Here is a 23,068-nt window from a genome sequence, read left to right on the forward strand (position 1 = left end):
TAGTTTGAGAATTATGAAAGCTCCCAAAATGTTTTTGCAAAACTAACTTGTAAGCTTCTGTTAATAATTCTTGAAATCAGTTTGTGTGACTCTACAAGACCCAGTCAGGATATTAATGTTTTGATATAATATTATGTGTTTCTAATTAGTTTCCCAGTTTTCTATTTTGACATCCAACAACAGTTTTTGGTGTTTCTAATTTCCTGCCTTCTCTTGCACATAATGAAGACCTAATACAATCAAACCTCATAATTACAGATCAGATAATATTTCAAATAAATCTCACCTCATTTTGTTACCAACACCTCCAAGGACGAGAAGAATTAATTCCCCACACAACAAAAGGAGAAAATGTATCGCTGCAATCTGACGGCAACAGTGTTTTGGAGGTGTATTTTTTCTTACACTTTTTTCTTTTATAGAATTTAACTTGCACCTCACTAAGACAACAGTTTCTGGCAAAACAGAACCACCTCCACACCTGCTGTCTGCTCTGATCAGACTCTTACTCATCTACAATGTACCACTGCTCTGGTATGACATGTATGGTTGTGTAGGGACGCTGATACTTTGAGGCAAAATACAAAAGGGGGAGTTGTACTTCTGTTGAGGACTCGCATGGATGACATAAAAGGGAATATCAGGGATACAGATACATTCCTCTTACCTTTTAAGCGTGGTACAAATCAATACATGTTGATGTACTTATGGACATGTAAGGCTGCACCTGTGGGAATACACAAGGAGCGTGGGAGGGATTGATGGGGTAAGCCCCAGGAAGATAACCAAAACATATTCAGAAATATTAACTATGCTGTGAAAACTGAAGGAAAACAACAGCAGACAATGAGCAGATGAGGAAACTGGACAAAAATGTTACATTTTTAAGTTTTGTGTCCGTCACACAAAGTGACACTAAGAGGAAATTTCTGATTGAAATGCAAAAAACATGTAAAAGTTAAATTCTATGAATAGTTTTGCAAGGCATTTTAACTTAGCTTCTGTAGTTTTAATTGAGATTTTTTTGTACACCTGTAGTTTGACTTATTACAAGAATACAGTTTACATATTTCCACTCAGAATAATTCTTCACAGGAGGTCAGAATTATAAGCAAGGTTGTTTCTTAATCATAATTGCTTCACGTGCACTAATAAACAGAACTATAAATACTTTATGAGACAATGTGATACTTCTATTATCAGTTTCAAACTGGTAATGCCCTTTATTTAATTCACCATGTCAGCTTTTACCGTAAGACTAAGCAAATTGCAAAGGTTTTCACCGCTGCTCTTATACACCCAGTCAGAGAGATGGAGTAACCTATATGGAACAAGAAAGTAATGGGCTTAGAACTAAAGTGGAAAGGACTGAGAATCGATGATCATTTGGACGGCAGTCCAGCAGCGGCGGGTTTCACCTGTGGGTGGTCTGTGATTGGAGAGACCTTCCGCTGTTACTCCGCCCCCCGGCGCGTTGCCCGCCTTCCCCAAACCAGAGCTCACTCCGCTCCTCATTACCGTCCTCTGTTCGCAGGGGAACATGAGCGCCAATCTGCGCGAGCGGACGTTGAACAATACAAATGGTTTTCTCACGGTTTCCCGTCTGATTCTGACTGAACCTGCTCTTGTTTAGGGACGACCTGTCACGGTTGCCGGCTTTGAATTTTTATTTTTGTTCTAATTTTTTGTTGTTGTTTTTGGATGCGCCATGCAATCTCGTTGGAGGAGTTGTGGCATTCGGCCGGTGGCATGGACGTGGACTTGGAGTCTGGCAGTGATCGGAGCGTGGTGCATCCCCGCAAATGAAGGTAAAGCGGGGCAGACACGCTCTGGGGTGACTGACACCAATCCTGAGCGCTCTGCTTAAATCAGGCTTTAATTGGCTCTGAAAAGTCGGATCGGTTAAAGGTCTGCGGTCTCTCTCAAGTGCTCTTAACCACCAGGCTCATGTGTTGATATGGCTGCTTGACAAAAGAAGGGGGGTTGGCCGTTGTTATTAAACTAGGTAAATTTATGACAGCTGTTCTTTTAGCCTCTAATGACTGGGTGTTCCGTCTTGATAAAAGCAGAAATAAAAAAAAAAGGACCTTTGAACAGAACATGTCCCTGTCAGATAACCAGCGTACTTGGACGTGGTAGCAAAAAGACATAAAGCAGCACAGATGTCTGGTTCAGTCCTTAATTTCCGAGAACATATAAAGTGCTCAGTTTAATCCGTTGCATCTCTGCCAGTTCGCACATTGTCTTTCCAGACTTTACATCATCATGATATCATAAAAAAGTTTTAAAATGACATTAATTTCCCCGTTCGTTCCCACTTCTTAAATGCCTGCTTGAGCTAATTGGGTTATGATGTGTTACAATAACAGGTTTTACTCTGCTAAAGCAGTGTAAGACCTGTTAGAATTGTTAGAATTTAAGCCATACATTTATCATAATAATTTGCAGGCTTTCATTGAATTATGTTTAAGTCAATATTTCTGCACAGTAATTGTGTACAATAACTAGATACAACAGATTTACACATTTTTAATTTCCATATCTGCCAAATTAGTTGATTAAAAAAATAAAATTCTTGCTGAAACATGAAACATCTGATCAGATCTCTCAGATCCACTCAAATAAAATGATGAAACTGCACAATAAATATCAGAACAATCACCAGTGCAATTTATTCGTGCTGCAATCAAACTCAAGTGCTTAGACATTACATGTGGTAGACTGTACTGATTTAGGTTGCATGCTTTCAAAATCGTCTTGCCAATATTATTTCTGACCAGTTGGAGGATTTTGCTTGCCTTTTATGCCCGCTTCAGATCCAGATACTGAACAAGATGCTCAAGAAGAGTGGTGAGATCTTCATGATGATTGTAAAAATAAAAATAATAATAAGATTCAATATGTCATAACAATATTTAACAATAATGTCACAATTTCAATTTTCCACCTTACGAGGTGCTATCTACCGATCAGAATCTGCATCGATTTATGCCATCGACAGGTCTGACATTGACTTTTTTCTCTGTTCATTAAATTCGTCAAACCAAAAACTCTTAATACCTTTACTTATGCTCAGCATACATGCAGTTTATTATTAATCATATTATGATTAGGAACATATGCTTCAGGGCAAAAAATAAGGATGATCTCATGATGTCTTCGCTTTTTGCTGGATTCAAAACATTCCAAAGCATATTTGTTTTTCTATTTTATATCTTAAAGTCTTTTGGTCAGCAGAAGTTTGATCTGCAGCCTTTTTCCTGACAGTGACAGGTAAAATGTGGCTTTTATTGGCAGCAACTGCCTCAGGGTTAAGAACGTGCTGCAAGCATGCAGGTTTGGCATTAGCATTGAGCTAAAGCTGTATATAAACTTACTGCTGCTACAGAAACACCTTCTCCACTACAAGTTTTATCAGAGTTCTGAACTTTAGATTGAGTTGATATATTCATTTATTATACCAGCAATATACCCAATGAACATTTTCATTTAATTCATGATGGTTACGTGGGAATTATTGTCAAAATAAATTAGTCATTATGATATAACTGATATTCAATATTGCTTATTATATTTGAAAACTATTAATTTATGTCTTAATAATTTTATGCATTAATTAATATCTTCTGAAAATCCTTTTTTTGTTTTTTAAAGTTTAGAAGTTCATATTAACAGGGGCATTATGAACCACTTAAGTGTTTTTCTGGAAGAAAACCATAAACTGACATTTTCTACACTTTTATTACTTTTGAAGCTTTCTTGTTATAAGGAAACAAAATGTTTTTAATCTTTTATTGCTAAGTGTTACGTTATGCTGTATATTATGAGCAGATTATGGAAATTAACATTGAAAACAAAATGTAAACTTGGTCCATGTAGTAAGTAAACATACTTTAATTTTTTAAAAGCAGTTATTGTTTTTTTGTTTTTTTTTTATCAACCTTGTGACAAGGTAAATGCTCCTAAGCAACTATTTAACTTGCAGACTTCTAAAAAGCTGATGACAAAGCTGATGTTGGGATCTGATTTGAAGTGTGTAATTTTGTAGCTCAGGAAGTGATTCAATTGGAAGCCATCAATCACATGCTAGCTTCAGTGTCAAACAACAACAACAATCATTTGCCAATTAGGGAGGCAGAATATTCCCAAATCATGCAATGGAAATGTCATCAGTAAATTCAATACTAATTTGTGATAACATCTTGAAACTGTGGCAATTTTTTGTCAAAGTTATCATCACCCGATAATCTCATAGCAGTACATATAGAAATATTTTGCAAAGCAGGGAAAACGAGGCTATGGTATTGTTTGGAGTCTCTTGAACGCTGCTCACAGTGAGCAGCATTTTAATGGCGCTATTGTTCGGAGCTGTTGAACAGCGTTACGCTATCCGAGAAATGAGGAACATTTATCAGCGTGCGTATTCCTCCCATGATGGATTTGTTTGGTCAAAGTTTAGTTTGACAAAAGTGACTCCCAATGTGTGGTCTTTCAAACAGCTTGGATGGGGGTCTGCGGGGCACCTTTCAGGAGTCCTGCGACATTGTGTTGGCTTACGGCTTTGTTTCTGGATCCCAAGGGTTGAAATTATTCCACTAGGGGTTCAGGAATTACCTTTTTGTAGTTAATAGGATGAGTTTGTCACCGTTCTGAATGGTGTAAAAATAGTCTCACCAAAAAAAAAAATAGATGCAGTTTATCCTGTGAGGGGTTTGTTGTTCTCAACAACTCAGAATTTTAGATTAATCAGCATGCAATAGCAGAAAGAGACAGAGAGATGCTCTGAAGCAAACTTACATTTGATTTTTCCATCTAAGATTTAGTCAACTCTTTGTCCCCATTTATAAACTCTTAATCAGTGTTTCTGTCTCATTATTTTTAAAATTTGGAGTCTTATAAGTATCTATATTCACTACATAAGTACGAATCAAATATTCAACACAAGTTAAAGATTAATTTGATGGATATTTGCACTGTGATGGATAATTATAAAATTGCATTCATAATTGAAGGGAAGAGCACAACCCATAATTAAATCAGCCTGCTTTCTCATTTGTCTAATTCATAGTAATTGAGAGGAAAAAACATTTGGGTAACATACAATCACAAAGTTTATCTTTGTAGAAATCTTACCTTTGGCAACTCTTTTCTGTCTTAATTTTAGCATAACTTTATCATTTTATGTGGTATTACTACTAAGTGAATCCCCTCAAAGGGAATGTGTCTCATATACAGATGTTTTCCATCGAGTTAGAATATCATTTAGAAATTTATTTTTTTTAATAAACATATTGCAAATACCTCATCTCCTCAAATCATCATTGATGATTAGGCATTGCTTCTAAACTTTTTCCTACCACAATTTTTTCCTTTCACTCAACTTCCCATTAATATGCTTGCCAGATTGTGACCTTTTGTGGTCAGGCTTCTACATAAAGCCATTGACCATGATCATTAAAACCATCTGAGATGAACACTTAAGATACCCTTCTGTGGATAATGAGTCTGTGTAACGAGTTTTACTTTTTAGTTTAAATTACTGAAATAAATTAACTTTTCAATTATATTCTGCTTTGCTGAGCTGCGCCCATGGTCTTTTTGTGTTTGTTGAAAGCCAAAAGAACATCAAATGAGAAGAATAATCTTGATGCTGCTTTTAATGGGAACAGTTTCCTGTAGTGATGAATCCCCTGACGAATCATTACGAGGAAAACTGTACACACTTCTGTGATTAATTTCATCTCCCGAAGCTAATCCATTCTTATTGAAATTGATTAATTTTAGAGGATGTTTGAAAATACAGCCCATTTCCTTTCTAGTTCAGACTGTTAATATTAGCAGCATTAAAAAATATCACTATTTGTTGCATTAGTGAGTCAACACAATTAAGGGTGATGGGGAAAAAAAAAATTATTACAACAGGTTTGAGAGAGGTTTATATGTGCCTGTCTGTATACAACACAGCAGACGGAGAGTACACCATTTAGCCAAGAACAATAAAAACTAGCATGTAAATGCTACAATACAATAGCAGGGGGTAAAAATAGGAAGAAATACACTTTAGAAAAAAATATGTTGGGGAAAAAAAGAACCAATTGTGTGACTTTATATATATTTCACAAGGAAGAACTTGTTAAAAAATCACTTGGGTAAAGTTGCAACTAATCAGAGTATCAAAATAGCTCATATGTTAACTGTACTCCAAGTGAGAATCTTTAACATTCAGAGCAGAAAATCTCACTCTTCGGCATATTTCAAATCTCAATCTTTGAAATAATGTCGCTCACGACTTTAAGTCGCTCCATTCATTCAGTACTGATGACTTTTAATAACACGTTCTGTAGATGCTTGTCATTTCTGAGCTCCGACTTGTCTGGTTTTATCCTTAGAGAGCGAGAGAGAGAATGAAAGAGGTAACGTGTCCCTTATGATCTAGTTCAGTATCACTTATCTGTTCTTTATGGCCTAATTAGGTGTCTAATCGCCTCCTAAGGACATCTTTTATTATTCTCAGCAGAGCTGTGGAGACAGTAAGACGTGGTGAGTGTGTGAGGGGGAAGTGTGCTTTTGTTACAGTGCTAGCTTTGTCCTTGTTTTGTTCTGCACTCCTGTCTGCAGGTGTTTTATGTGTAGCTTTCCTTTTGTTTGCTTTTGAGGATTGGCTGTTCTTTTTGCACAGTGCTTATCACAGCATCTGCAATTAAAACAAAACTGCTGTCCAGTTATATACACCTGATGTTCATAAGCTTTGCAAATATTGAATTAATGTTATGAATGTTATGCATTACCTCTACTTTTTAGGGAGTTTTAATTTTGAGTTTACTTCAGATTCTAGACATTTTTTTTTCTAGCAGGTTGGTTGCCTTTGATTTTTAATTAAGTATCTTTAACTTATAGTTAATGCTTCAGCCTTCAGGGCACCAGTTACTAAATACAGATTTTTATCACTAAACTGATCAAATTCACAGTGACGGTATGATGCATTTTCATGTCAACTTATGTAAGGAAGTGGCTGTAGCTAACCATTACTTTGAACTAGTATATGTTCTACTGCATCATGTGAATTCACCTGTGAACTTCACCTCAATGCCTACACTTCACAATTTCCACTGCAAATTGTTTGTACATTTAAAAGTATGTTTCTTTTTCTTTCCATTATTAGCTCAATTTCTCCATCTGGAATGATTTCAGTATTTTAGTAAACCTGAACTGTGTTATTCTAAATGTACAGATTCTTTAAAACTGTTTTGTGATTAACCTTTACTTTCATTTCTCTGGGGAAAACACTGACTCCATTTAATTTGGCATGTTGACCAACTAAAGGGCCAAGTAGCTTAGAGTCCATAAGAGATTCTTCTGGCATCACAACCTTGAGTATAAACACCACTGTTTTTTAGCATTATTTAGAGCTGAGCAAAATATTAATCGCAAAGGTCTTGTTGAATGCAAAATTTGGAAGACTATAATATTTCATGTGCCTTGCATGTAAACTCTTTAACTATTTGGATAGACTTTCACTGAGCTTTGTATCCACATCTGATCTACGTCTTTGAGACCAAGGTGAATTAACTATATTTCTAATGTTGTGCAGGGTTCATAATTTGGTTTAAAAAAAATAAATAAAAATGTAGAACCGATCTAAGCATTCATCTACATTTTTTTACAGCAGTTATTAAAATGTTGCTGCTCGAGTTTTATGCTGATTATTACACATACAGGAATGTTTAACATTTATTAGTTGAGAACAGCAGAAAACGATGAAAGACAGACTTTATCTATAAAAATTCATCTTAAATTATTTTTAAACGTAAAGAAATTCAGGGTGTGCTGTGGTGGCGTGGGGGATAGCGCGACCCACATCTGAAGGCCTTCAGTCCTCGACGCGGCGGTCGCGGGTTCAATTCCTGGACCCGGCCGACATTTGCCGCATGTCTTCCCCCCTCTCCTTCCTGTCAGCCTACTTTCAAATAAGGGACACTAGAGTCCACAAAAAGACCCCCTGGAGGGGAATAAAATAAAATAAAACATAAAGAAATTCATAGTAAAACATATAACATTTTATTTAGTGTCAACTAAAACAACATATTGTTTTTGGAAACTGGCTGTTTGCACAGAGCATCATCACATTTGGCTCTTTTGTTGTGTATGGAGTTACACTGAAAGCCAATAGCTGGCTAAATATCTGAGCTACTGGCTCGGCATGCTTTACTTTTGGAAAAACTAAACACTCCAACAACAATAATGGGGGGTGATGCCTTAATTGTCACAGCATGCTTTTCCAAGCTGGAAAAGCAATCTTTTGCAGCTCAGACAGGGACATAGTCTTGAATTCAGCTGCTGAATTGGAAACTGTAAGTGTGTACTCTTTCTTTTAAACAAGAAAAATAAGAGTGATGCTTAAACAGGTAACGGGAGCAATGGGAGTGTGGAGCAACTTGGCTCCATACTGAGACCACATTTTATTTAAAATAAGATAATTGTATTGACTGAGACTGATAAAACGTGAGTGCCTGGGGTCAAACATAGAAGCTGCTGAACAGATAGCAGTTTTCCTTTTTTTTTTATTTAAACAAAAATGAGTTTGCTCTATTTTTTAATTAACAAGCTGTATTTTAGCTGGGATGTCTATATAATGCATTGCTGTGCTTAATTCTAAGATTGTCATATTGCCAAATATGCATTTTTTTCAGTGCTCCTATTTGTATTTTTACAAATACAACATATTCAAATGGCATCCCAATTTCTTTTTTTCAGTTTATTAGTCTACATCAAGGTAATTGAAAACCAATTATTTACTTATTTACATCAAAATAGTGTCAAACAGATTATAATATAATCTGAAACATTGATATCTAAATCCCAGCCTATAGCATCGGGTGTAATATCTGGGGCCCATGATAATAATTGCATTTTCTTCACCAGAAATAGTTACATATTGACACTGAATTGAAAACATGCCACTTTAACAAAAAAACATATCCAGGCAATTCATACCATGGAAACTTGTGTGGTGAGATCTCATTAGATCCCTTTAGTTTAGTTTTGAACAATTCAGTCAAGGTTTAACCAATCTAAGTATTTCAGATTTTTAACAAGAGCAGATCAGAGATAAACCAAATTCCTTAGAAGAAGAGAGGGGAATAAAAACCCACAAGCAGATTGAATGGCAACTTCAGTGTTATTTGTTTACTTGCCACTGCTGCTAACATGAATAACAGCATAACTGAGATGGTATTTGCTGCCTTTGTTGTATAAAAATGAGAAATATCTGGTGTTTAAACGCCTCAACCCTTAATAGACTGTTGCCCTGTGAAAGGACCGTTCTGCTTTGCACAATTTGTATACAACCTGCTGGCAGACAATAGTAATTCCTGGCCCCACCACTTCCTGTTTATTGCATTTAAATATATTAATTGCACCATGTCAACAATTAAGTGTTTTGTAGTCATTTCTTTTTGCAATAAATGCTGCTTTTTACATTAATAGTTAAAACCCCACCCTTTAAAGTATTACAATCACCCTAATGCATATTTAAGTTTCAAAAAAGTCTTTAAACCACTTAAGACAGAGAACCTGGTACATTACGTTTTTCTTTTCAGTGCATGTCGGTTTTAAGCTGCTTCTATTCATCACATATCTGAGTGTAGATGACAGAACTTTTATGGCTGGATTGCACAAACATTATCATAGAACAGATAAGGCACACCAAACTTCAGAACATGGGTTGGTTTTATGACTCTACAAACTGCGGGAATACAGACAAAGTCTGGAGCCGCCAGAAAAGCCATTCATCATCTGTCTGTAATTTATGAGGGACTCGTTAAACTGCTGCTGAGAGTTTGTCCTGACCCAGTCATCTGGAAAAAAAGGGCTTCAGCTCTTGTCAAAGTCACTTAAGTCTTTACACCTGCCTGTTTCTCCCACAGCCAGTGTGTTTACAGCGAGACCTGTCTGTTCGTTAATGTGTGCTGAGCCATACCCACCAGCCAGCAAAGACAAGTTGCAGCTGGATGACATACTCACTTTGACTTTCGAAGTCTAGCAAAGTGCATTTAAAACCTCCCACTATGAGGTCATGGGCACTACAGTCAGATGCTATTTTTTGCCAAGACCTTGAGTAATTTTGCTGCAGAAGAAGCATTCAGGCTGTACAGGTAGAGGAGATAAGTGACTGTACAACTGCCACTGGTCAAGTAGTCGCACTTGACAACTTTCATCTGGGAGACTGAGCTAAGAAGGTTTGGTGATAGATATGTTTGAATTACTGTATTTGCATTAAAATTTGGAGTTTTTAATAAAAAAGGTGGAAGATTTAATGTTGCTCTGCTTGAAAGAATAGCTGCATATTTGTTTTTTATAGGCTAAAGCATTGCTTTTCAATCAAAATTCAATCTATTGTAAAACTTGCATGTAAAACTACCAATGCTTAATGATATTAGAAAAAACATGTGGTTACAATACTATTGATGACAGAATAAGTTGCAGTAATCTATAAGGTTTCAATACTTATTTCTATTTTTGCATATGATGTCCCAACCTCCTTCTATGAGGTCGTTTTGAACAAAAGTTGTTCCCTTCAGATAGACTGAACTTACAGAGCATTTCCCCAATCATCCTGTCCGCTCATTATTATTTTTTTTACATTAGGCATATTCATCTATTTACACTCTCACAGACTCAGAGCAAGAGACAACTTGGGGTTAAGAGTCAAAGGGACATTGGCATGTGACAAGAGGATACTGGAATTGAACTACAGCCAGTACATGATATATATGATCGACATGCAGATAAATAATGCAGAACTCAAATGTGAGAGTATGTAAATTCTTTGCAATTGGAGTATTGCTAACACTGATATTGATATTGTAATTATATTTTGATGTGGTGTATCGCTTTCAAATCTGCCCTGTCCTCAGCATCTGATTCATCAACTGAGTTTTTGAAATAAGTTTCCTCCTAGTGGAAAATGTATGTATTTTTAAAAGATATGCCAACAAAACATTTTGTCCTTTAGAACTGATTATAGGTCTGTGACCGCATTGGATAACATGCAAATGTCCCATTTAATGACAGAGTTTTTAATATAATAGCAAAAAATATACTTATTTGCAGGTCTTGATGTTTTTGTTGTTTTTTTCCCCCACATACATTTAAGACTTACTGTATGTTTCTGTTATTTTTTTCCTCTCTCTTCTTGAACAAAGTGAACCTGCTGGATTCTCGCTCCGTGATGGGAGACCTTGGTTGGGTGGCTTATCCAAAGAATGGGGTGAGTCAAATTATTCCAGAGGCATAAAATAAATTTTTCATAAGTTCAATTTTATTCAACTTAATATTTACTGTTCTATCTTTAAATGAAGTACAGAAGACATAAATTATTTCAGGTTTTCACTAAGCATATCATTATTTTTAAAGAAGCGCAGAGGTCTGTATGAAGCTAAAATGTGTTTTGTATTATTTCAGGATATTTATTTAGCTGAGGAATACTAGCAGTGACCTTCAAGTCATGAGCTAAAAGTAGTTTCTCAGTTTCTGGGTAAGCTAAATCATACCTAGAAATACCTACTTCCCATTTCATTATAAATTTTAAATGCTCCATTTGCTTTGTTGAGGTTAAAGGTCATTTAATTTCTGGAAACCCTTACTTCATTATTAGGCTAAATTGAATTCATGAATAAGATATTGAAAGTCACCGTGGAATAGATTATTCTCAAGACAGAAGTTGAATATCCATCTCCAAGTATTCCCAAAGTGAAGGCCAATTAGAGAATGAGTTACTGGAGTGGTAAAAAATATAATTTCACATTATATTATCCAGTGTTTTTAAATGAAGAAGTGGTGCTTGGAGAAATATTACCTTCAAAACTCACAGGTTGCTTGGAACAGAATTGCACAACCAGAATTTTTTTTTGAAATTCGTTATTTGGTTTAGAACGATTTTTTAGCATTTCCATTTGATACATGTGAAAAATTAGTCACAGTCGTAGCTTTAGCTTGTTTAAAGCAGGATGAACCCACCAGACCAATAGTGCTGACCGAGCTGTTTTATCTCCTCTTGATATTCAAATCACGGCTCACTTTGTGGCTGTACACTATGTAGATGGGAAAGATAATGCTGAAAAAGCAGACATAGGTGCAATCATAATAAGGAAGTGATTATGTTAAGTGTGTGTGCGTGGGTGTGTTGCCATGCACGTGTGAGTGCGTGCGTGTGTGTGTGTGTGTTTCTGACATCCAAGCTACATAAATAACTTGAGGGTAGACAGAGAGGAAATGAGACCTAAGACGTATTGAAATCTCCTAATGAAATTTCCATTATCACTTCACGTTTATCTGTCTTAAGATAAATATTAGGTTGTTGTCTATTTAATTTGTGTTATAAAATGGGTGTGCAAACAAAGTAAAAAAAAAAGTTGTCTTTCTGTAAATATATAAACAATATGGCTTTTATCACCTTCTAAAAATATATAACATGTTTAAATATGCCTCAAATAACCCAAGACAAATACAAAACATGTAAAGCCTAACAATTTGAAGGGGTTATTTTTTCTAACACGTCTCACCAACAGAGTAATAATCCCTCTTTGGTGTTTTAAATGGCACATAGTTGGAGTTGGCCATTGCAGTTTATCTTTCGTGTTTGTATCCCATCTGTAGCCCGCTCCCCCTCCACAAACAAATGTCCGCATTCACACTTCCAGTCTTGGCTGAAGAAGTTGTCAAAGTGGCACCAAAACTTTTTATCACTTCAATTCTACTTTACAGAGTCTGGCAGCTTTAAACTTGTCCCCTGTTTTGGTATGATCTTACCACCAATGTTATAAAAATACATCTCCATCTGAGCTCTGCACATGGATTGCCTTGCAAGGGAATTGCTTGGTTGTCTAACAGATGAGGCTTGCCAAGACCAAAGCAATAACAACAAAAAAATGAATAGAGAAAAGGAATTGTAATTGGAGTGGACAAACAACACTATAAAAGCACCTTTTATTGAAGAGTCACATTGGTGATGATAATAGATTAGATTTTTAGCCATGCACTGCTTTTACTGCTTGAACTTTCTCTGATTTATAACCTAGTACGATTATGAGATCAAGTTTATCATCCATAGCCTAACCCTGAATGTTAAGCAGAAATAATAATAATAATAAATTTATTATCTTTTCATGATTGTGATCCTTCACAACTGTTTTTGTGAAGGATCTTGTGTCCTTTTTTTCCTTTCTTAAAGGATCATAGTGCAAATAACCTCCCAAGAGATGTGATATGCCAATCTGAGGTCTGATATAAGATTAGTCTAAAGTTGAGAGAATATCAGAATATCATGGTATAGAGATTGAGAGCTGCCAGACTGTAAGAAAGTGACAGATTGTCATTTGAAGAGTGTGAGCTCAAACTTGAGGCAAGAAAGGCTTTATTTGGCTTCAAAAATTAAAGTTCTGTGTAAAGTAGAGTCTACAATTTGCTGCCATATGTCAGTGATGGAAGAGGTGTACTTGTCTATTAGTTTGGTCTCAAAAAGGTTTTAATTCTTTGTTTGAGACGTCATAAAATAAATAGATCTTTTCACTCTATATCCAAACATCAATAGGTGATGGCTGATGGGTTTGTAAAGGCCCTGCAACGAGGCAGACTCTGAATGTAGTGGTGATAAAAGAGGACTGATGAGATGTACTTTGTAGGCTTAGTTCATATCAAGTTTGCCATTAAACCTTCACTAAAAGAATGAAAAAAAACATGACGGATGGCTGACAGATGATGGGAGAGGCCTAGATTGTCTTTTAAGACTAGATTCAAAAACTAAAGCTGTATTCAGATCAGATCTGACCACTAATATTGAGATTAATGCTTGAAAAACAAATCTCTAAAAATATTCTCTTATGCCACAATGTCAACTAATGAGGCAATCTTTGCACAGATTTGCTTCAGCTAATGTTTAATCTTACTATCACAGAATGAAGTGGCAGTGTTTCACAACTCTGAATGCTGGAAGGCAAGGTTCATAGCCTTTTACTTAACAAGCTTGACAAATGGTTAGTCACATTTAATGCACACATTCCACACTATTCATGAAGTATCTAGCCAAGCTAATCTATTTCCTTCTGTGTATTCCTTTAGAGTGTTTCTATGTTCTTTAAGCAACATCTATGCTGTCCATCTGATGTCATTGTGAGATAATCAGTGAATCATTTCACCCGCCTTTGCCCATCAGTTTAGCTGTGCAAGACAGGCAAAAGAGGCAAAAGTCATTCTAAATTGATGTAATCTGTTCTTTGCTTGACTGAACATCTAGTCATAAAGGTCTGTTTCATCCAGCGCCTCCACTGATTTAGTGTGCTTAATTGAGCAGAGATGAGGACAGGCAAGCATAAAATATGCTGAACACACTGTACAAACCAGGCAGATGATGGGAACATGTGCAAAACGTTGGCGAATGTCACTACCACCAGCTGTGTGTCACTGTTGAGAAAGCGAACCTGGTTTTCAACCATCTTAAAAAGGGTGAATAAAAGCTTTTTTTTTTTTTTTTCAGATTTATTTTCCCGGTTATTGTTTTCACTTTCAAAAGATGTAAGGCTATGATAAGCTCCCAAGAAAAGAAAAACACCATCTTCTGTATTTTAAGCAAAGAATTCCCTTTTTTATATAAAAATAGACAAAGCAAACTCTTAGAAGGAATCTGTTGAAGCTAGAGAACAATTCTGCCTAGGTTTAACAACTCTGGATATTGCAGATTGTATGCCTGTGTAATTGTAAGGTGGTCACTGCCCAAAAACTGCAAAATACTTATTTTATATGTGCTTTAACAAATAGAATCACAATTTGATTAAACTAAACTGTTTTAAAAATCTCTGGGTGTGATCAAGCTATGTGTTTGGAACAGTACTGTGATGCAGGTTACCACCAATATGGCAATTAGCCTTCATTTTATAAAGTTTTGGTGTAACCATTTGAAATCTGTGGCATTTTATTTTGAAGCCATTTTTTATGGCTGCTTCACAGCACCCATTTCTTTTTGTATATTTGAATGAAATAGCCTCTTGTAGTCAAAATAAAGCTCTACAGTAGTGCTTGTTGTGTTGAGAGGCAATATTTACAAATTGTTGTATAAAGTTTCTGTCTCATCTGGAACAATTTATTTCCCCCCTATTACCCAAAATGGTCTTTAAATGCTTAAGCAGCAACTTGTTGTCAGTTGTCATCCTTATCAGCTGTATCATCATCTATAAATATAAAAATTAGACACTACTTGTCACCCTTAAACTTTATGAGATAGGCTGCATTTTAATGAGAAATATCATTCTGTTTTTAATTTAAGTGGAGCTCCTGCCCTGAGATCTCATTACATTTTTATTTATTTTTTTTGCCTTGGTGTATTGCAGTAGGTTTGAGGATACGGTTTAGAGCTACAGGAAATAAGAAAAACACAGTGATGTAGAAATGGCAGAGACTGGCAGGATATATAACACAAAGTAGTTAAGGGAAATGTAAAAAAAAAATATATATATATATATAAGGACTCAAGAAAAGAGCAGACACTGAAAATGTTGGACGACAAGAAGTCTTAAAAGGGTGGAGGTGAAGGAAACCTTTTGAGTAGTGTTTCTAGCTTAGACCCAAGACCTGATAATTAAAACAGAGAATGCAGGGGACATAAAAGGGAACTGATGACAGACATGACTCAAATTAAAAAAGCAGTGAAATGACACACGAGACGAGGGATGAATGAGATGCGGACGGAAATAGAAAAAGACGAGGTGAGGTGTTGTCTGCGTAAGGAGCCAAAGGAACAGTTCTATTACAGTGTCACGATGGTCAACGGTAATGGGTGGTAATAATAAGTTGCAGGCGGCTTTATAGAATTAAAGCTGGGAGAGCACTCAGCGCAGCCACAGGGGGTCTGCTGATGGAAGTGTTGCACAGCCACACATTTTAAAGTAAGAAAAACTCAACGCACACACTAATGAGGCTCTGCAGGGAAGCCTATAGGGACTGTTGTGTTCGCGGTGTGGAGGGAGCGCGAGGGAGAGGGGAGATGGGGGGAATAAGTACGAAGTACAAAGGAGGCAATGCGGAACGTTAATGTTATATATTTAGACCTTCTATCACCACTGGCAGTTATACTATTGGCTTTTAGAACTTGGTTAAATTAAAGCATAATTTTACCTTTATTACAGACTATAGCAATACTATGCTATTCCTTCAAATGTAATTAGGTGTAATTTGGAATGAAAAAAAGCAAACCACCACATCAAATCACATAGTTTCTGAGTAACCAAGCTTTTATTGACTGTTACAAATGAAAAACCTTTCGCCAAGCCTTCAAAATGTGATGAACTTTTATCAAATGAACTGCTTTGTAAAGGCTTTGTCTTCAACAGCACAAAGTAAACTCCATTGGTGGTCCTGATATGCTATATTAGCTGGTCGTGTTGTGCTGTGTACAAGTCTTTGTGTGTGTGACATGTGATGACCCTAACCCCCAATAATATACAGACTGCTCCTAATGGAGAGCAAGAAAGAAGTGCATTGTTGTGTTTGGCTAAAACAAAATGAAGTCAGTTTGACCATATTTAATGCAGTTTGTCTTGAATTTAATCTGAATCAAAATTTTATGGCTTCCAGTTTTTGTAAAGCACGTAAGTTGCTTATTAGGTTTTGTTTGGGGAGTTTATTTACTGTTCATTTCAAGAATACCATTTATGCAAAAAGTAGAAAACCTAATGGGATTATTGCATTAATAACAAACTGCAAATCAACCTTAACAAGGTCTTTAAACAGAGACTGAGTTCCTCTTCTAAAACTAGAAGTAATATATTTTGATCTGTTCTCTATAGACATTATTTATGTTTACTATGCTTATCTGAATTTGATAGGCATTTTACTTAGTCTCATTCTGCTTTGACAAAAAAGCAACTTTTTTATTTTAAAAGTTAGTTTTTGAATAACATATATCACACATATTTAACCACATGTTCTTGTGTGGGATATTATGTAATATTATTTGATTGGATTTTTTATTTATGTATTTTATAGCACTATTTTACATAAGCTTGTGCTATCTTTTGAACCATGTCCCCATGACAAAAGGATTGTTGCTGATGCAGCATAGAATCCAAGCTGTTATTACTACCATTGCTACTTAAATTTACAATAAGGTCTGTGCCTTCTCTTTCCTTCTCAGAACTGTAAACACTTACACCTGCATATATCTCAGTCAGTTCAGTAATTTATTATTTCCATAAATAATAACCATGTAAAAATATTCCCAGGACATTTTCTTTTATAAATGAGCAACAAGACTTTGCTTTTCTTTCTCCACAAGGCCCAATAAAAATACTTTTTTTTTTTTTTTTTTTTTTTTACCGTGTTTTTCTGGTGACTCCAACCAGTATGTGGAAAAAGATAGAGACTTATCTAAAAATCTCTTTGTCATTTTTTGAGTTCAATTGCATTCTTTTCTTCTGTTCTCTCAACTTTTCCCTTCAGGGGTTGCCACAGCGAATCATCTGTCTCCATTTAATCCTACCCTCTGTATTCTCTGCCCTCACACTAACTCACTTCTGTTCTCTTTCACCACATCCGTAAATCTGCTTTTTGATCTTTCTCTCTGACTGAGTTCAACTTTTTTCTGTGTTCATTTAGTATATATCTGTCCTCAGTTTGATTTGACAGCAGGCAAGCTCCTCATAAACATTCTAAGCTGAAAATCTTAAAGTCTATCAAGTCAAAATCCCATCAAAAAAATATGTCTGGATAGTTAAAATAGGATTTAATTTAATGTCAGACAGGTGGAAATGTGTGCAATGCTCAGAGCTCTTGCTTTATTAACTGTGAGATGCAATATTGCATATACATATTTACATAGGAACCTGATCATTTCTTGATGATCAGAAATCTATCCATCCACAAAATTATCTCACTGTTGTACTAAACTTTGTTTAGTGTATTTTTAAACATTTATGTATAGCACCATGTTTTTGATTCTCTAATTTTAGTTGTTTTTTCCTCTATTTCCTCTTTTTACTTGAACATAGACAAATTTGTGAGACCACAATAATTCTCCTGATAATTTACATTACATATTTAATTGACCTCTGAGACATATGCAGTCATAGGGATAAACTCAAAGTCAAAATTTTAGAGTACTAAATGTAGTCATTTAAGTCACTCAATAAATTGTTTATTTTAAAGTGAATATTTGCACTTTAGTTGCCAAATTCCACATGTATGATATTGTGTATACATTTTATGACCAGAATCTAGACTGAAGATTCTGAAGACTTTCTGTAATGACATTCATGGATATTCATGGATACTGAACTCATTTGGCTCAAGGCAAAAAAAATGATAGAAGGTCATCTGTTCAATACCCTGCTGAGATGCCAGTAATAACGGGTAGCTCACTAACTGTGTGTATGTGTGTGTGGATTGTGATTTAAGCTGTGCAAAGATCAAGGCAGATTGGTGGATCTGTGTGATCTAACCAGTAAGAGGCTTATGTCTGTAGTGGGACTGACTGGGCTAAAGTCAGGAAGAAACAGGGGGTCGCATACCCATGCATACAATTTTCTTTTCGCCATCATACTTAAGTAGACCCCCGCCAATGTAATACACTCAGTGCTAGTCTAGTCTTTTATTCTGAAGTGGTCCATGTTTGTCTGCTAAACTGTCGATTTTTCCAGTCTCTCCATGATGAAAAAGTTACTTTTCAAGACAGAAATGCTTATGCAGACATTATAAATTCCATCTTGAAAGCATGTCAATTTACCAACATAGACATGTCTAAGTGAATCAATTACCCGGAGAAATGCTTGAGCAGCTGATTAATCGTAACCAGAAAACAGAAGACTTAACCGGTGCAGTGTGAGCTGAAAATCAGACAGATGGTGAACAAGACGGAGAGGAAAGACGGAGACAGAAGGTTTCAGATCAGCTACAGCAAGGATTGATTAATATAGGCTATTAAGCTATAACACCAGATCATAGTTTCGTCCCTCTGGCCATATTACAGAGACATGATGAAGCGCCTGTATTAGCCATGGGAGAGTGCTAGTGACGCAGATAATAGCCACATCCCAGGAGACCCTCAGAGGAAATTAATGCTGCTGTCTGAGGCACGCTAGTAGGGATGCAGATATACAAGCACACATGAATACTTGCAGAATAATTTGCATATATGCACACACAGGCAGGAATTGACTCACACTCACATTTGGAGGAATAATAAATTAAATTACAAGGGCACCTTTTTTATATGTTAGTGTCTTTCCTCCCTCACGGTAAATTCATATAAAAAAAAATTCCCTTCTCACCCACCGCGGGTGGTGATTCTTCTTCTTCCTCTTAGCTCGGGTCCTCTACCAGAGGCCTGGGAGCTTGAGGGTTCTGCGCAGTATCTTGGCTGTGCCTAGGACTGCACATTTCTGGACTGAGATGTCTGATGTTGTTCCTGGGATCTGTTGTAGCCACTGTTCCAGTTTGGGGGTGACTGCCCCGAGGGTCCCGATGACCACAGGCACCACTGTGGTCTTCACCTTCCAGGCCCTCTCCAGTTCCTCCCTTAGGCCCTGGTATTTCTCTAGTTTTTCATGCTCCTTTTTCCTGATGTTGCAGTCACTTGGTATTGCCACATCCACCACAACGGCTTTCCTCTGTTGTTTATCCACCACGACTATGTCTGGTTGGTTCGCCCTCACCATTTTGTCTGTCTGGATCTGGAAGTCCCACAGGATCTTAGCTCGGTCATTCTCCACTACCTTCGGGGGTGTCTCCACTACCTTCGGGGGTGTATATATATATATATATATATATATATATATATATATATATATATATATATATATTTGAACACAATTCTCTTTTTACTTGAACAGTAAGTAACAGATAGATGGATAGACAGAAAGATATAAAATTGCTGTTTCTGCTTCATATGGAGTTCCATCAAATACCATGTTTCCATTATAGTATATCATCAAGATTGATATTAATCCTATTTTACCATTAGTGCTATAGGAATATAAGTAAATATATTCTGAAATGGAGTTATAGACACTTTTAGTACATATCACTGTACATATAGATTAAATGTAAAGCTCCAACAATTGTATATCACATTTTATTTGAAAACTGTATAATGTCCACATGAAGCAAGCAAATACCTGACTATATGTTGAAGTAATATATTTGCAGTATAAGTGGGCACAATATCAATATAACATTCATCAATATAGCACTTTTTTGATTGCACCATATGGTAGCTCCTTTCTACCCTGAAATATTCCAAAACTATTAGCTGAAAAATAAATCCAGCTTCCTTATGTCAGCATCTTCTAGCATTTACTATCCTGAGGTGAGGGAGTCTTGATCTGTGCAGATGAAGGGTCTGCGTTGCATGAGATTATGTAACATTTGTTGTTACAAGTGTATTCACAGACAATTGAAACAAAACATGTTACATCTATGACTGTGTAATGTTTTTATTTTTTCTTTGTGCTGATAATACTAGGACTGGGTGTATTTAAAAGTCACAAGTGTGCATTTACTTTCCAAATACCTATAAATTCTGATCCTGAAATATCAGAAAATCCTGGGGCCACTTGGAAAAATTTGGTTGACTTCAAGAAATACATTTTTTTTTCCCAATATTCTGCTTTTTTTTGTTTTTGTCCTTCAGTGGGAAGAGATCGGGGAAGTAGATGAAGACTATGCCCCCATCCACACCTACCAAGTCTGCCGTGTGATGGAGCAGAACCAGAACAACTGGCTCCACACCAACTGGATCCTGACTGAGGGTGCACAGCGAGTATACATCGAACTCAAGTTTACGCTTAGAGACTGCAACAGCCTGCCTGGTGGGGTCGGGACCTGCAAGGAGACTTTTAACATGTACTACTATGAAACAAATGGCGATGAGGATGACATGGAGGATGGCAGGATGAGGGACGGTGTTGGCATAACTGAAGAGGAAGACAGGGTATTGAAAGAGAGCAGATACATCAAAATTGACACCATAGCAGCTGACGAGAGCTTTACCGAGCTGGACCTGGGGGACCGTGTCATGAAGCTCAACACTGAAGTCCGGGATCTAGGTCCTTTGTCCCGGAAAGGTTTCTATTTGGCCTTTCAGGATTTGGGGGCCTGCATTGCGTTGGTATCAGTGCGGGTATTCTACAAACGCTGCCCGTTCTTGGTGAAGAGCCTGGCAGAATTTCCGGATACCATCCCAGCATCGGAGGCGTCGCAGCTGGTTGAGGTGGTGGGCCGCTGCGTCAATAACTCGGTGCCCTTATACGAGTCGCCACGGATGCACTGCAGCACAGAAGGAGAATGGCTGGTGCCCATTGGAAAATGTGTCTGCAAAACAGGGTTTGAGGAAGTCAGCGGTTCTTGTCAAGGTAAAATATGTCGGTTTATTACTAAAATTGTCATTTTACTCAGTAAGGGAATCCTAAAACAATTAATTAAAAATGTTGGAGTCACTTTTGAAGATTTTCATGAAATTTTAGTTTGTTTTTTTTTCCATTAATGTTCTGTCTTCCAGTGTTTGTTTTCGTGGCTGTCTCCATCCTGTTTTATTTTAATATCCACTGTCATGTTTATTTTTAGTGCTATGTGCTCAAGCGTGTGCGCAGATCAGCTTGTTCCTTTTGTAAGTGTGTTCTTTATGTATGTGTGTGTGTGTGTGTGTGAGTGGCTGTGTTTCTCTTTTGCTTAGTGCAGGGCATTCCCTTGAGCCCTGCAGCACTTTGCTGCTCTCATAAAGCCACTGTTCTGCCTTGACTTGTGCCCAAGCATTCCCTGCTCCATCCTTAACTGCCATTTCCATGGGTTTCCCTGGCTGCTGTTATTTATTTTTCTCTATCCATCCTCTGTAGTCGTCTTCTTCTCTTTCTTCGAATTACTCAGTGTTATGATTGCAGTCACTCTTCTTATACAACCCGTGGAAGGTCTGAATGCCATGGAGAAATTTATATTCCAGTGAAATCGTTTGGCACCAACTAAAAGCTGTGTGAAACATAAATTGCAGTTTTTGGTAGTTTTATGTTCACACAAAGTCTTGCTTTTGAAGAACCACTTTTAAGTGATGACCTAAATAATTGGTTTTGGATCTCTGAAAATGCAACTTTTAAAAAGAAGAATATTTTGATTAATACCCCATCAATTGCCTCTGCCCCCAAAGTTATCTGATCTTTTCATCTTTCATTTAGAAATTGCCATGAAAGTAGTATTTGTTAATATGGGTAGCAACATTTTCGTCAAATTCCTTCAGGCAGCATTTTTCATGTTTCTTTTTATGGGACATGAAGATCAGATGATTTTATAATTCCTTGATGTTGCACTATAAAGCACAATTAACATATACATGTTTCTTTGAGGGGAAGGCTTAACTAACCCAAGCATTGACTGCCATGCTGAAGGTGTTCTCCAAAGTTGGTCAATCCAAGGTCGAAACTGCATAATTTGCATTAAAAAAATCATAATGAACAGATTGAGACGTGTACAAATAAATACACTTATTCTGGCCAGCTGACAGACTTGCCTAGACAAATAATTCTAAGCCATCACATTCTCTTAACTGGTAGAACATGAACCAACAATTACTGTTTTCAAGACATGATTGATGATGTATTCTCATTTTTTCCTACATGTTCTCCTCCCCTATTCTTTTATTTTTCTTCCTCTCTGCTCCATAAGTTAGTTTTTTTTTAAATTATTTTTTCTTTTAGTTTTTCTACTTGGAACAGTTTAGATAATAATAATTGTGTATGCCAGACTACCACTATTCCACTAGAATAGTTTGTGTGAACGTAAATCTGTTTGAAGAGATTTGGAATAAGGCTGTACCATACAGTAGTACTTTATGGCTTTTATTGAGCACCACAAACATGCACAACTCTTTTTGCTTCATATTTACTAGAGTTGGTAGTTACTTACCGGTACATGCTTGTAGTTTAATAAAAATGGGTCACAGCTTTAGGAGTGCAAATCTTCCTTTTCTTCCAGAAAGACGTTTTAGGTTTTCTGTAGATTAAGGGGCACGGATGAGTTAAAGAAGAAAATAATA

The 23,068-nt window shown here is 36.5% G+C and overlaps 1 protein-coding gene across 1 annotated transcript in view; it reads left to right on the top strand.

Annotated features, from left to right (window-relative positions):
• The first annotated feature begins 1,520 nt into the window (after positions 1-1,520).
• The window catches only part of LOC122819564 (ephrin type-A receptor 5), a 63,566-nt gene continuing 42,018 nt past the window's right edge, over positions 1,521-23,068 (top strand). Inside the window, exons 1-3 of the mRNA XM_044096369.1 lie at positions 1,521-1,808; positions 11,205-11,269; positions 20,678-21,398. Coding sequence (XP_043952304.1) covers positions 1,709-1,808; positions 11,205-11,269; positions 20,678-21,398 — 886 coding nt within the window. The 5' untranslated portion in view covers positions 1,521-1,708. The remainder of the gene's footprint in view (positions 1,809-11,204; positions 11,270-20,677; positions 21,399-23,068) is intronic.

This window comes from Gambusia affinis, linkage group LG17 (assembly GCF_019740435.1).
Source record: "Gambusia affinis linkage group LG17, SWU_Gaff_1.0, whole genome shotgun sequence".
Lineage (NCBI taxonomy): Eukaryota > Metazoa > Chordata > Actinopteri > Cyprinodontiformes > Poeciliidae > Gambusia > Gambusia affinis.